Source organism: Lissotriton vulgaris, chromosome 2_1, assembly GCF_964263255.1.
Source record: "Lissotriton vulgaris chromosome 2_1, aLisVul1.2, whole genome shotgun sequence".
NCBI lineage: Eukaryota > Metazoa > Chordata > Amphibia > Caudata > Salamandridae > Lissotriton > Lissotriton vulgaris.
The window spans coordinates 1,067,326,464-1,067,340,392 of NC_141687.1; the positions used below are offsets into that span (position 1 = coordinate 1,067,326,464).

The window sequence follows — 13,929 nt, forward strand, 5'->3', positions numbered from 1 at the left end:
GCCCTCAAACACCTGGAAGAAGCGCTCATCCAGGAAGGAAGTCAGCTATTCCAGGGCCGCGCCCGACACACCCATGCCACCCAAACGATGTAATAATGTGGCATGGTTGACCGTGTCGAACGCGGCACTGAGTTCTAATATAATGGCTGCTTTCCCTCCCCGGTCCAGCACGGATCTTGTTTCTTCCGTTACCGCTAATAAAACGGTTTCGGTTCCATGATGGGGGCGGAATCCCGTCTGGGAGGCACATAGCAGATCATTAGATTCCAAATAATCTACTAAGATGTTATTGATGTGTCTCTCCAGCAGCTTACTCATCCAGGGGAGAAGGGAGATGGGGCGGAAGTTGGCCAAGTTGTTCTGGTCTAAGGTAGGCTTTTTTAAAAGGGCCCTAACCATCGCACATTTCCACAGGGCTGGAACCGTACTGGAGATAATGGACGAGTTAAGGGCATCTAGAATGACAGGACAGATGGCCTTGCTGACTTTAAGAAGGGTCTGCGGAGGTGCGGGGTCATTGGGGGATCCTGAAGTAACTTGAGAGTATTTTATTCAATGAGATGGGGTCTAGAAGGGGGAACTCATCGAGCGAACAGAGCAGGAGCGTCCGGTTTAAAGCCTGCAGTGGTGTCTAGCTCCTTTACATCAGTGGGAAAAGAGGAATAAATGGCCTGAATCTTCGGAGAGAAGAAGGTTGCTAAGTTGTTGCATCGGGCAGGCGCACCGACTGAAGATAGGCACTCAGGAGGGGGGGAAATTAGTGACTTGGCGATTTTGAATATTTCTTTGGGAGAGTTTGCAGCCGAGTTAATTTTGGAGTCATAGAATTGGACTTGTGCGATTTTCAATTCATTCTTATATGATTTGATGGCAGCTCTATACTCCGCTTTCTTAGAATGCGAATATTCTCGCCTCCAAGCTCTCTCCAATTTACGGCACGACTGTTTCATGGTTCTCAGGACAGGGGAATACCAAGGGGCTACTTTAGATCGTTTTATGGAATGTAGGGATTCTTTCGGGAGGACCTGGTCCAAGGTATTAGTAATCCAATTGTCATAATTGGAGGTGGCACAGAGCCACACACAGAGCCACACACACAGAACACTTTATTTTTCTATGTTTGCCCTGAAAAAGTAGGTTTTTTTAAACCATCCAAATGAAGTTACTGTAAAAAACTGGATTGTGAATATTTAGTTGTGTTATAGTTAAAACAGAACATACATACATCAACATGACCCGGCTGCAACGTGACATGCTGCCCCCGCTGAGCACACTAAAACAAATAGGCCTAAACCCAACCCCCAAGCGCTTCCTGCCCACCACGAGACGCGCACTCCCCGCTGCCATAACACCCAGGTTTCAACCCGACCCCCAAGCGTGTCCTGCCCCCCCCCCCCCACGTCGCCAGAGCAACCCAACATGTTAATGTTTGAAGACCACTGCCTTAGTCAGACAGCTTTTAAAGGATTGCATCAGATCTGCTTACGTGCGGAACATAAGGATTTGCTGGGTATTAACAGCACGTGTGAAGATGAAACTTGATGCAGATGGAATGTGTATTGGAATTGCATTTATATTTCGCTTACTACCCATGACGAGGCGGCAAATCACTTTCTGCGAATAGCGCTACTTCGAAACCCATAAAGAATTAGTGGCTAATTAGTATAATTAAATATTTGAGTGGTAGATACGTTAGTTGTTTGGATTGAGAAGGATGGTAGAGGGAAGAAGAGGGAAAAGGTTTGCATTTATATAGCGATTGGTACACCTGATGAGGTGTTTTAGCACATAGCAAGCTACTCTGGAACCCATTAAGGATTACTAGTGAAATATAAAAGTAACAAAGTAAGACTTATGAAAACTGACTGAGAGACGACGTGCACCACCTTACTGGTTGATCACCCAGATATATATTTTACAAGCTAGATGCTACAAAGCAACACAGCTCCAATACAGACTACTCTAACATCGCTTTGCACAGGGTTCATTCCAGAACCACTTCCAAGAATTCCAAATAGGAGACTGCCCAACTCAAACAACTAAAGATGTGAGCTAATCAGTGAAGTTTCGACGGGTGGATCGTTGCAATATACATATTTTTTCTGAATATGTGAAAGTTTAAAAGAAAAAAAAATGCAATTTAACCACCAGCAATGCAAAGATGGGTCTGCTAATTCAATACAAAAACATGTTTGCAGCGCCTGACGCACTGTTTGCTGATTGAGCGAGTCTAGAGAATCAATCACTGGCTGGCAGGTTTAACCATCGCAGATTTAAATATGGCTTCTTCTTGCTTGATCCATCGCAACTTGCGACTTAACACATTTTGGGGCTTGGAAAGGAGTCCACACAACAGCTCAACATGGCTGTCACCGTCTTTGTAATAATTCAACCTCGTGCTATGAAACATCCAGGTATAATCTAGAGAAGGCGGGTTCATTTGGACAGCGGTATAGGGAGTTCAGCCCCAGAATTCCAGATAAAGATATCCCCTGTGATTCCATTTTGCCACACACACACACACACACACACACACATATATATATCTTTAACAGCAGGATGCAGTCGTTCGCATACTTCAATAGACAGCACTGAATAAACAACTGATAATTGTGAAAAGAAAGTTCTTCAGTGGCTATCCTTGCTGCATTAATTAATCCGGTCACCGCGCCGTCAGATGCAATGATCATGCTAGAACATTATACCCTCTTCCCTCCGGCCTCTGTCGGGGCTCTCTATCCTCAACTACTGTTATTCCCTTTTCTAGGGCTCAACGTGCTCTTGAGGAGCTCCCCGAAGTAATTCAATAGACATCCCCCCCCTTCCCCGATCCCGCAACAGACACCACGGGTAAGTACTTCTCGCCTCCAAGCTCTCTCCAATTTACGGCACGACTGTTTCATGGTTCTCAGGACAGGGGAATACCAAGGGGCTACTTTAGATCGTTTTATGGAATGTAGGGATTCTTTCGGGAGGACCTGGTCCAAGGTATTAGTAATCCAATTGTCATAATTGGAGGTGGCACAGAGCCACACACAGAGCCACACACACAGAACACTTTATTTTTCTATGTTTGCCCTGAAAAAGTAGGTTTTTTTAAACCATCCAAATGAAGTTACTGTAAAAAACTGGATTGTGAATATTTAGTTGTGTTATAGTTAAAACAGAACATACATACATCAACATGACCCGGCTGCAACGTGACATGCTGCCCCCGCTGAGCACACTAAAACAAATAGGCCTAAACCCAACCCCCAAGCGCTTCCTGCCCACCACGAGACGCGCACTCCCCGCTGCCATAACACCCAGGTTTCAACCCGACCCCCAAGCGTGTCCTGCCCCCCCCCCCCCCACGTCGCCAGAGCAACCCAACATGTTAATGTTTGAAGACCACTGCCTTAGTCAGACAGCTTTTAAAGGATTGCATCAGATCTGCTTACGTGCGGAACATAAGGATTTGCTGGGTATTAACAGCACGTGTGAAGATGAAACTTGATGCAGATGGAATGCGTATTGGAATTGCATTTATATTTCGCTTACTACCCATGACGAGGCGGCAAATCACTTTCTGCGAATAGCGCTACTTCGAAACCCATAAAGAATTAGTGGCTAATTAGTATAATTAAATATTTGAGTGGTAGATACGTTAGTTGTTTGGATTGAGAAGGATGGTAGAGGGAAGAAGAGGGAAAAGGTTTGCATTTATATAGCGATTGGTACACCTGATGAGGTGTTTTAGCACATAGCAAGCTACTCTGGAACCCATTAAGGATTACTAGTGAAATATAAAAAGTAACAAAGTAAGACTTATGAAAACTGACTGAGAGACGACGTGCACCACCTTACTGGTTGATCACCCAGATATATATTTTACAAGCTAGATGCTACAAAGCAACACAGCTCCAATACAGACTACTCTAACATCGCTTTGCACAGGGTTCATTCCAGAACCACTTCCAAGAATTCCAAATAGGAGACTGCCCAACTCAAACAACTAAAGATGTGAGCTAATCAGTGAAGTTTCGACGGGTGGATCGTTGCAATATACATATTTTTTCTGAATATGTGAAAGTTTAAAAGAAAAAAAAATGCAATTTAACCACCAGCAATGCAAAGATGGGTCTGCTAATTCAATACAAAAACATGTTTGCAGCGCCTGACGCACTGTTTGCTGATTGAGCGAGTCTAGAGAATCAATCACTGGCTGGCAGGTTTAGCCAATGCACACCATCGCAGATTTAAATATGGCTTCTTCTTGCTTGATCCATCGCAACTTGCGACTTAACACATTTTGGGGCTTGGAAAGGAGTCCACACAACAGCTCAACATGGCTGTCACCGTCTTTGTAATAATTCAACCTCGTGCTATGAAACATCCAGGTATAATCTAGAGAAGGCGGGTTCATTTGGACAGCGGTATAGGGAGTTCAGCCCCAGAATTCCAGATAAAGATATCCCCTGTGATTCCATTTTGCCACACACACACACACACACACACACACACACACACACACATATATATATCTTTAACAGCAGGATGCAGTCGTTCGCATACTTCAATAGACAGCACTGAATAAACAACTGATAATTGTGAAAAGAAAGTTCTTCAGTGGCTATCCTTGCTGCATTAATTAATCCGGTCACCGCGCCGTCAGATGCAATGATCATGCTAGAACATTATACCCTCTTCCCTCCGGCCTCTGTCGGGGCTCTCTATCCTCAACTACTGTTATTCCCTTTTCTAGGGCTCAACGTGCTCTTGAGGAGCTCCCCGAAGTAATTCAATAGACATCCCCCCCCTTCCCCGATCCCGCAACAGACACCACGGGTAAGTACTTCTCTCCTCCACACGTTCCTCACCTACTACGCCTGTAACAAATCGTCGACAACGAAAAGGAGGAACCATGCCCTGGAAGTGCTCTAAGGCTGCAAGCGCAGACAGGCGTACAACTTCCAGTTGCAGAGGCGAACTGTTCGCTCATGGAAAAATTATTAAAAAGTATCTTAGAGAACCGTACGAGCAACTGCAGCCTTCATGCACTGGCATCAGAAATAGAAACCTCCGTAAGATTTTTGCTACAGTCAAGTAATTTTGAAATATTCACCAATACATAATATATGCTGCGCATGGTATTGAAATGAAGTTTTCGGGAACAATAATTTTGCTTCGATGTCTGAATATCTATTGTTTTAGCACATTGTACTCTCTAACCGGATTACCTCCCCTGAATTGAATGTTAAATTAGGACACGTTTTAGATGGCCGCTGAATTAATGTACACATTTACAAAAATCCCTTGCGAAGTACAAGGGACCCCGAAGAATAAACCAGGGCAGGGAATGGATGGGGGAGGACCACACCTCAGCAAAACAGCGTCAGGCAAAACAGCGTCGGGCAGCACACTCAGCGAGGTCCAGGAGGAGAGGGGATCCGTCCTTTTCAGACTGGGGGGGGGGGGGGTGTTTTTTAGGTTTGAGTGACTGAAGACGTCAGATAAAAAGAATCTGAAAAACACGCCCCCGAATCTGAAAGACGGGGCTTAAACGGAGTGACTCCCCTCTTCTCCAATGGCTGGCCAGCATTTACGAGGTCAGCCAATGGAGAAGAGGGGCGGGTTCAAGCCCCCTAACTAAAAATCATTAAATCTTCGGACCGAACTGCGCAAGTGCAGCCTACGGTCCTCGACCTAAAAAACGTTCCAATGTACAGTCAAAAAAGGTGAAACATGAAAGGGAAATGTGTTTAAAGACTTCTTAAATGCAGGAGAAAAGAAGCCAAGGTAATTTGTTTCAGAGCTGAGCTGCACAAACATTTCAATGCCGCAAGTGCGCTCAAAATGCACCTAAAGTCCAAACTGGATTCTTCTAAGCCCCATTCACCTTTGTAAAAAAACATTTCTGGTAAAAATAATCACTTTATGCACAAAATGGCAATTTGGGCAGAAATATATCAGACTGACCATCAAGTGACTAACTGGAACATAAAATCTCCTGCTGGGGAAGAAAGCACTGATGGCACTAGCAACTTTCCTCCACACAGACAGTGGTAGCAATTACTGCTAGCCACACAGCTGTAGTACTTATACCTCATAACAATTGGTTTTAGTCACGCCTGACAGCCGAAGACGGACACTCACAGCAAATCCCTATATGGAAAGCTAATTGGCTCACCAAAAAATCATTCCAATGCCAACAAACTATTTTATAGGTACACTGGTACAGTCAGACATGAAATTGTCAAATAGGACATTTTTATCCACATGCTACGCGACATTAGCAACCATCAATTCTCCTACATCTAACACTAATGGTAAATTGTGGGACAGGCAATTTAGAAGTGAATGCACTTTGCAAGCCTTGTCCGCAGTTTATGGCTTTGGTGGAGACCCTTGATAGAGAACAATGTAGCGGTTAGTCACAGCTGCACCCTGCATCAGGTCTAAAATGGTATAAACATTAGCAGACATTTTAGCCCTACCTATAGCAACATCACTAAAAGCATCAATTATTAGAAATCACTCCAACTCAATACTATTGTTACACCAAGTAGTCTTACTATATTCATAATAAACATTATGTCTGCTCTCACATAGCATAGTACCCATACACCTGGGCAAAATAAACAGTCTTCGCATAGAATTCGATTCAGTATTAAACACAGATCTTCATGTACATCTGCTGCAAGCTTGTGACCTAAGATATCAACTTTCTAAACCGGATTTTTTTTTTTTTATTTTTTTTTAAAGAGTCAAATTACGGCTTAAGCTGATCTGGCTTTGCTACACAAAAGAAAATACATTTACAAGTCAGTCAAGTGCCCCAACTATCAAAAAATAGAAAGTTAACCTCACATGCACAATTAGACTTGGGCATGCCAAGAAACAGGTTGTAATTCAAATAGCTGATTCCTGTGGAGAATAAAGAACTAAAATGATTTGCAGTCAGTGAAAATCTGCTCATTAACCAGCACACAGATCATAACCATCAACCTTCCATACTTACGGATGTTTTAATACGTAGATCCTTTGGAGGGAGTTTTAAAGTCCTTTTCCAATCATCACCAGGTCTGAAGAGAAAGAAAAAAAACAGTGCAAAGTCAGAAGGTGTAGAAATGTTGCATCAAGTCATACAAATCTATAATTTGACATCAGCAAACGATAGCGTATGCTAGGGAACACATTTATATTGCAACCAAAAAGCAAATTGGAGATACTCAATTTATGAACTACAATGCAAATTAAATAGGTGCAAAAAGTATACATAACGTAAAATGGTAAAAAATCAATTGGTTACTTTGCAAATCTATATTCAAAGGCAAGGTAGTTGAATTTCCCAACTAACATTTTACAATTTTTTAGAGCCTTTCAATCAGATAGTTATGGTTCAGTTCTCAAAAACTACCCTACAAGATGAGACATCTAAAAAGTTTAATTTTGATCAATATTTCAAAGCTACAAAATAAAATTTACAAAGCAAGGTCAATTTAGAAAAATGTTTAAGAGCAAGGATTTTAACAATGGCTACACAGAAAGTGAAATAGTAAATTGTGTTTGGTACAGCCCTGTGTGTAAAACAGGAACTTCCAAATTTGCCCACTGAACACACGATACAGTCACTTTGCTGTGCATTGGTTTACCCTCTAGGAAGAGCTGTCCTTATTACCCTTCACTTGACTAGGAAATAATGAAATCAAACAGACACTCCATGCTGACCGATTACTTGAAAATCGGTCACACTGGCATTTCTAAATAAATTCAAGATGCAGAAAAATAAACCTTGGTGAAATCATGATTGCGATTCACAAAAAAATGGTCTTATGTCTATTGGCACTACCCAAAAGGTTACGGAGACCTAGGATGGGCATTCTGTAGCCCATTCTAGGGTCTGTCCCATATCACTGCTGAATGGGATCCTCTGAGCATACGACAGGATGCAAACAGTTGCTCCTTACCTGCTCCTAAGTGTCCATTCTTATGGGTCTTTTGTCTGGTGGTCCCAGGTGGACTAGCATAAATTACAGTTGATACGATGCATAACTGCACCTTTTAAAAGTAGTGCCCACAAACTCAGGGCAGTTCTGTGCTACATATAAGTTGCATATTATATTTTTATATTTCAGACCACTGCAAAGAGGTTAGCCATCTGTCTGCAGAACTGGACCCATTCTCACTTGATCTACATCCACCCTTAGCCACAGCTACATGTTTGCTCAACATAACTAGAGCAGCCTTCAGTAACTGGGCCTGACACCAAAGCACTTCCCACATTGGGACACAATAGTCGTGTACTTTTCAAAAGGATCATGCATTTTAGCTCACTTTTAGACCATGCACTTGGAATAGCAACAAAAGATCACAACGCTGCTCCTCTGCAATGAAGCAACACACCTATGAACTCCACTTTAGACACTCTTCTAAAGCACTGCTGCTGAGCAGCACGCTGCCCATCTGCCAATGCGCTTTGGTGCCCTTTTCAGGGGCTATTAAGCGCTATATGCATATGATTACAGTAAGAAATTCCTTCCATCCAGTTCCATACTTCACCATTAATTTTATTACCATTCTATATCCAATAATGCAGTCATTTCCTACTTGTGAATAAAGTCTTCTGAACCTTGAATTACCCCACTATATAACTCTCAAACGTGTTAGCCAGCCACTATTAACCCCTTCGCTGCACGCGTCCGCCATTGCGAGCACTACCTCGGTAGTGCTGTGCACGTCCGTTGGCCGACTCAGCCCCACCCACTCTTCCGAACTTCCACACCACAGCAGAATTTGCGCAGCAGTTGAGTTAAGGACTCATGGGTTCTTTGCATGAAACCAAAGCTACATTGTTAATTACACTTTAATTTATCTTTAAGCATATCTAATTTGCTTGTCTTCCCACTAGCATATATACTTTGATTTAATAAAGTTACCTGTACCATTTCTTTCACAACAGTTTTATCCTTGCAGAAGAATTCATGGTCAATGTTTTTTTTTCTTTTTTTTAGGAACACACAATGTTACTTAATCACAGGGTGCTCAAAGACATCTTACTGTACATTTCATTAATATATTCCTTCACAAAAGATTGTAGTGCCCAATGGTAGGGAAAGGGGGGGAAAGTGAAGTGAATGGAAGTGGTAACAAGCATTTGAAATGCAATAGGGCTCGCATTAGTAAACTTAGAGGTATTAGTATTGTAAATGACAAATTTTTTATTTAGGTTTTGTTTTGAAAATAGCGAAATTATTAACTTTGTCATTTACAATGCCAATAGTGTTACCTTTTGCAAACGTGACACCTATGGCATTTGTAATGCAATATGTGTTGTATTTACATGACTTAGATGTATTATTAAAAATAACAATGGGTTGTATTTTTTCAATAATTAATACTTAAATAAAAGTTATTGTAATTTATAATGTCAATAGCTTAAACTTTTGCAAATAACTTTTTGGAAGATTATGTTTCGTGTATTTTATTGTGATGAAAATACAAGAACAGAAGGGAAATATTAAAAAAAGTTGTGACATTTGTAATAAAGTTTGAAACATTGAGAGAACATATTTGAATCAGTTGTTGAATGGTTGCACAGATGGATGCTGTGGTGGCTCTGGATGATGTTGTGGCGGCGATGGGTGATGCTGTGGCGTTCAGTGATGCGGTGGTAGCGCATAGTGATGTTGTGGTGCCCCTGAGTGATGCTGTGGTGATGCGATGATAGTGAGGGAGATCGATAGATAGAGGTGGGGCGGGGGGGAGGGATGGGAGTGTGGGGTTGGGGGGGGGGAGGGATGGGAGTGTGGGGTGGGGGGGGAGGGATGGGAGTGTGGGGCGGGGGGGGGATGGGAGTGTGGGGCGGGGGGGAGGATGGGAGTGTGGGGCGGGGGGGGAGGGATGGGAGTGTGGGGCGGGGGGGAGGGATGGGAGTGTGGGGCGGGGGGGAGGGATGGGAGTGTGGGGCGGGGGGGAGGGATGGGAGTGTGGGGCGGGGGGGAGGGATGGGAGTGTGGGGCGGGGGGGAGGGATGGGAGTGTGGGGCGGGGGGGGAGGGATGGGAGTGTGGGGCGGGGGGGGAGGGATGGGAGTGTGGGGCGGGGGGGGAGGGATGGGAGTGTGGGGCGGGGGAGGGATGGGAGTGTGGGGCGGGGGGAGGGATGGGAGTGTGGGGCGGGGGGAGGGATGGGAGTGTGGGGCGGGGGGAGGGATGGGAGTGTGGGGCGGGGGGGAGGGATGGGAGTGTGGGGCGGGGGGGAGGGATGGGAGTGTGGGGCGGGGGGGAGGGATGGGAGTGTGGGGCGGGGGGGAGGGATGGGAGTGTGGGGCGGGGGAGGGATGGGAGTGTGGGGCGGGGGAGGGATGGGAGTGTGGGGCGGGGGAGGGATGGGAGTGTGGGGCGGGGGAGGGATGGGAGTGTGGGGCGGGGGGGAGGGATGGGAGTGGGGGGCGGAGGGAAGGGATGGGAGTGCGGGGATGGATTGATGGGAGTGCGGGGATGGATTGATGGGAGTGTGGGATGGAGTGGGGGTGGATGGATGGATGGAGTGATGGATGGAGTGGGGTGATGGATGGATGGATGGATGGAGTGGTGTGATGGATGGATGGAGTGGTGGATGGATGGATGGATGGATGGATGGAGTGGTGTGATGGATGGATGGAGTGGTGGATGGATGGATGGAGTGGTGGATGGATGGATGGATGGATGGAGTGGTGGATGGATGGATGGAGTGGTGGATGGATGGAGTGGTGGATGGATGGATGGATGGAGTGGTGGATGGATGGATGGATGGAGTGGTGGATGGATGGATGGAGTGGATGGATGGATGGAGTGGATGGATGGATGGAGTGGATGGATGGATGGAGTGGTGGATGGATGGAGTGGTGGATGGATGGAGTGGTGGATGGATGGAGTGGTGGATGGATGGAGTGGTGGATGGATGGAGTGGTGGAGTGGTGGATGGATGGATGGAGTGGTGGATGGATGGATGGAGTGGATGGATGGATGGAGTGGGGGGATGGATCGATGGAGTGGGATGGATGGAGTGGGGTGATGGATGGATGGAGTGGTGGATGGATGGATGGAGTGGTGGATGGATGGATGGAGTGGTGGATGGATGGGTGGAGTGGTGGAGTGGTGGAGTGGATGGATGGATGGATGGATGGATGGAGTGGTGGATGGATGGATGGATGGAGTGGTGGATGGATGGAGTGGATCGATGGAGTGGGGGGATGGAGTGGGATGGATGGAGTGGGATGGATGGAGTGGGGTGATGGATGGATGGAGTGGGGTGATGGATGGATGGAGTGGGGTGATGGATGGATGGAGTGGGGTGATGGATGGATGGAGTGGGGTGATGGATGGATGGAGTGGGGTGATGGATGGATGGAGTGGGGTGATGGATGGATGGAGTGGGGTGATGGATGGATGGGATGGATGGATGGAGTGGATGGATGGATGGATGGAGTGGGGGAGCCAAAGGCAAGAAAAAACTAGTACAATCAGGGAAGCAGAAAGCAAGAAAACGAGGGCAATCAGGGGAGCAGAAGGCAAGACAAGCGGGGCGGGGGGGAAGAGGACAGCTGCCCCCTGGTCTGCTGATCCAAACAGCAGACCGCTGCACATTTATGAAAGGACGGGGAGGGCATTGCAGCCTGTCCGAGCGGAGTGGGCTGCTCTTAAAAACTAAATGAAGTAAAGCTTGTGAAATGTAAGAATGCACAACATGGGCAGGATGGAGATGAGGGACTGAACAGCTGAGACCAAAGTTTGTGAAAGTGAGTGACTGATTTCCTGCCATCTACAACCCAGGTAGTAAATCCTAAGCAAAAAGAGGCGTTTGAAAGCACAAGTGCTTGAAGGGAAGTTTACTAATCCAGTGGCTTTCAGGTGTATTCGAGATCCGCAAATGGAGAGGGCAGCTTTCAAAAATGCGTTATTTCCGATGTTGAAAAGAGGCGTTTGAAAGCACGAGTGCTGGAAGGGAAGTTTACCAAAACGTGAAGAGGATACGATAATATATTAATAATGAAAGAAAGGCATCAGAAGGAGAGGAGACACATAAGGAAACTCAGGCAGATGGAAGGGATGAGGGCATAGAAATGGAGAGAGAGAGAGAGTGCAGGCAATGACTAGAGACGGACAAGGGAATGAAGCGAAGAATATTGAGAAAAAAGCTCTTGGCATTGCTGTGGGGAGGGGGAGGAGAAATGCGAGACACGGCCTGGCGGCCGTGAAAGTGAAGCCGGCCGTGGGCAGTGAATAATTAGGGGAGGAGAAATGCCTGAGGCAAAGCGGCTGGGAAAGAATCCCTTTGATGTGGCCGTGAAAGGAATTAGGGGGGAGGAGAATTGAGGCCAGCGCGCACTGCGCACGCTGGGGAAACATGTGGGAGGGAGGCTGATTGCTTTGATGTGGGAAAATGCGTGTGCTTGTCTTCACGTGAACTGTTGAAAATCCGGCCCTTGGTTTGAGAACCAATTTTGGCCACTAAAATTCTCCCCTATCCATTCCTGCGGAATGGATTAGGCTCGACCTAAAAACTAAGGAATGTGACAAAGGTCAAGCGTACTTAATAACATACAAAGATTTTTCAGCTTGCTTCACAGGAGAGCCAGACGGCTGTACATCAATTGTTACACAATTATTTACATAGCCAGACTTCTGTAGACCGTAGTGTTAATCACACTGGGGGTAGAAGTTGGTGTGGGGGTAGTAGTTTCGACCCAGGAAGTTGTAGGGTCAATTTCCCTTACAGGTGGTAAATAAACACATAGTTAGACTGGTCCCCCAGGGGATCCAAAACACAGTGAGACAGGGTAGAGGCTATATCAAAGAACGGCCGTAGTGCCATACAGATGCACATTATTACATAAGCGATAAATAAATTGAGTGCTGTAGGTTATGTCAACATACTGCTGTAAGGTTCAGTCATGCATTGAGGAAAACGTAACATAATCTCAGTAAATACTCTGAGGTTGCCCTGCACAAGGAGAGAAACTTACACACAAATCAATGTAGTGACCTCAACGAAGCAGTCGGGCTGATTCGAAAACACTGGTGACCAAGGGGAAGACGCAAACCTCTAGAAATGGAAAAAGCCTCGAGTAAATGGCATGAGGGAGTAATGCTTGTTGGCCGATAGCATAAACATTGGGAAAAGGGTATTTACCTGACATTCCATAAAAGGCAGGCTAGGCATTGGAAAAACGTCATTCGTACCGCGTGGGCCTAAAGAGGGTGATTGAAGGAGGGAATAATGGTTAGTGTGCGGAAGCTTCGCGTCCACTAGACATGGCGGTTTCAATAAAAATAACAGAAACCGTGGGTATCTGTTTACCTGGAGTTGGGTAGGAACCTCAGTCAGGCCTCCAATCTGCCGGCGTGACGACTGCATTGAAAACGGCCAGGCAGAACAGGAAACTAAATCCCTAGGGGGCGTCATACGTCAGACGTGATGGAGAAGGGAAGACAGACTCGCAGTCCAAGCTGCCTTTACCATGGTAACCGTCAAACGCTAAGAGGAGCGTAGAGGAAAACACGATGGAAATAGTGACAGGATGAATCGAAATTTGCCTAGCATTTGTAACGGTAAGTTTCAATTCTATTAAGGACACGGAGGCGAGGATTATGCTTTTCTTTCTTCGCATTTATTATACTTGAAAAAACACAGCAGCCTTAGAAAAGCCCATAACGCAGAAAAATGCTTAAAAACAACCATAAAGCATTTTAGACACATAACTCATGAAAAACAATGTCTCTGGGACTACAACTCCCATCACGATAAACAACAGTCTGAAACGGAGTCCTTCCTCTATGTCCACCATCCATAGATAGGCAGTCCTTCCTCCATATTCCTCCTCTTTCTTCGCGCAAATTACGCCATCAGTTCATTGGTCTGGTTTGGAACCATCATTTCCTAACAGAAGAAATAGAACTGCGTCAGC

The 13,929-nt window shown here is 45.6% G+C and overlaps 1 protein-coding gene across 2 annotated transcripts in view; it reads right to left on the reverse strand.

Annotated features, from left to right (window-relative positions):
• Nucleotides 1-13,929, reverse strand: part of DDX6 (DEAD-box helicase 6) — a 214,129-nt gene that overhangs the window by 160,180 nt on the left and 40,020 nt on the right. For both annotated transcript variants that reach the window (XM_086956738.1, XM_086956739.1), the window contains exon 3: nucleotides 7,001-7,064. In XM_086956738.1, the coding sequence (XP_086812864.1) occupies nucleotides 7,001-7,064 (64 nt within the window). The remainder of the gene's footprint in view (nucleotides 1-7,000; nucleotides 7,065-13,929) is intronic.